Source organism: Topomyia yanbarensis, unplaced genomic scaffold (assembly GCF_030247195.1).
Source record: "Topomyia yanbarensis strain Yona2022 unplaced genomic scaffold, ASM3024719v1 HiC_scaffold_44, whole genome shotgun sequence".
Taxonomy (NCBI): domain Eukaryota; kingdom Metazoa; phylum Arthropoda; class Insecta; order Diptera; family Culicidae; genus Topomyia; species Topomyia yanbarensis.
The window spans coordinates 146,210-148,106 of NW_026683647.1; the positions used below are offsets into that span (position 1 = coordinate 146,210).

Here is a 1,897-nt window from a genome sequence, read left to right on the forward strand (position 1 = left end):
AAAAAAGTTATGTCCTGTTGAATGTGTCGCAATAATTTCGTGTTCGCCCTTTAATACCCAAGATCTTTGGTTCCTTACGGTAGGGTACGACCGCCCCATCCAGCAGGATCGGCCTTCCTGTTGCGATGTGGTTTTTGTTGCAGCAGTGTGTAATCACGCTAGTAGCGGGTGCCACGTTAAAACCGACTGATGCCGCCCATCGGACCAACACAATGTCATCGGAGTAGACGAAAACATATATCCCAGCCGGCAGGTTGGCGAACAATGAATTCATGGCCACCGGAACAGTGTTACAGCGAGAACGGATCCCTGAGGGACGCCGTTGGCCTCCGGAAAGGCGACAGATTGAGCACCCCCGATTCCTACGCGAAATGCACGGTTGGATAGGTAGTCGTGTAGGAAGCGGTCCATGTGTCCGGTGATCCCGCAGTTGGCCAGCTGTTGCACTACTCCATGACGCCACACGGTATTATATGCCTTTGCAACGTCGAGTATCGCGATGTCGGCGTTCAGGTCGTAGGTTACAGATTGGTCTCCGAAGCTGGTGAGGTAGGCACCGGTTCCTGCTCCACGTCGGAACGCGTAGTGGCGAGGATCCAGAAGTTTTTGCTCCTCCTGTAGCTCTATCAGCTGTCTGTTGACCATTCGCTCTATCGTCTTGGCAAAGCAGTAAAGTAAACTGATTCTGCCGAAATCATCTGGCGTTCTGTTCTCCTGACATCGCTTTCGGATGGGGATTACTAGGGCTTCCTTCCATGAAGCGGGCATCGGTTCACCGCCCTACATGCGGGTAATACTGTCCAAAATCGCCCGCTTGGCTACTGGCGGAGAATGTCGAAGTAGAGGGTAACCAACGTCATCCTATTTGGAAGACATATCACGTACCAATTCTAGTGCCGTACATAGTTCGCTTCCGGTGAAAGGCTGGTTGTATACTTGGCCTGAATCAGTTTCGAAACGAACGGGCCTACTTTCAGCCCTTTGCTTGATTCGCAGGAACGTAGCTGGAAGGGCGGTGTCCGCGGACAGGGAGGCGAAGTGCTTGCCTAGTTCGTTAGCGATGGTCGTGGGATCGATCGTCGTGCACCCGTTAACGGTGTTGGCGTAGCCATTGTACCGCCGCATTCCACTTAAAGCGTTAACTCTCCGCCAGAGTTCTGAAGTCGACGAGTCTGGAAATATGCCTTCCAGAAATCTGGTCCAGCTGGTGCTTTTTGCCTCCTCTATCGCTTTCCTGGCCTCGTGTCTGGCCTTTCTGAAGTCATCAGCACGCTGGTTTTGGTGTGGGTCGTCCATAGAAGTCTTCTCCAGCGGACGCAGCGTAGTTCAGCGTGTTCTGATGGCTCTCTTGATTTCTGGGTACCAAGAGTGTACTGCGTGTCGGGGAGGGTTACCACTTGTCCTGGGAATACAGGAAACAGCGGCCCGATTAAAGATTTTGGTGAGTTCGTCCGGAGTGTATAACTCGTCCCGATTTATAAGGTCCTCCACGGTCTCTTCGTAGCGAGGTCAGTTCGCCCGATCATAGAACCACCGCCTTCGACGGGTTGTAGCAGGTGGCATCTGGGCGTACGTAACCTGGATAGGGAAGTGGTCACTGTTGCATGGGTCGGCAAGAACAGTCCACCCACAACATCCTGCCAGTACTTCCGAGCAGATAGTGACGTCGTTGGCGGATTCCTTCTGTCCGCGGATCAATGTTGAACTGCCATCGTTGAGACCGACGGCGTCATTGTTTTCAACTACTTCGGCGATATCGTTTTCTGCCATATTACACAGACGTGAGCCCCACATCGGATGGTGCCCATTTACATCTCCCATGATGATGAATGGGGTCTCAACTTGGTCGATAAGCCGCTGAAGCTTGCAACCCACATTCCGAGTTCTGCCAGGAATA

General features: G+C 52.6%; 1 protein-coding gene across 1 annotated transcript; it reads right to left on the reverse strand.

The window, feature by feature from the left end:
* Positions 1–270: 270 nt before the first annotated feature.
* On the reverse strand, positions 271–768 carry LOC131695562 (uncharacterized). The gene has a single exon (XM_058984100.1). It carries the CDS (start codon positions 766–768, stop codon positions 271–273), a length of 498 nt encoding a protein of 165 aa, XP_058840083.1.
* Between the last annotated feature and the right edge of the window lie 1,129 nt (positions 769–1,897).

What these genes read in the sequence shown, in the direction of transcription:
- LOC131695562 (XM_058984100.1), bottom strand. Translation starts at nt 768, where the DNA reads ATGCCCGCTTCATGGAAGGAAGCCCTAGTAATCCCCATCCGAAAGCGA.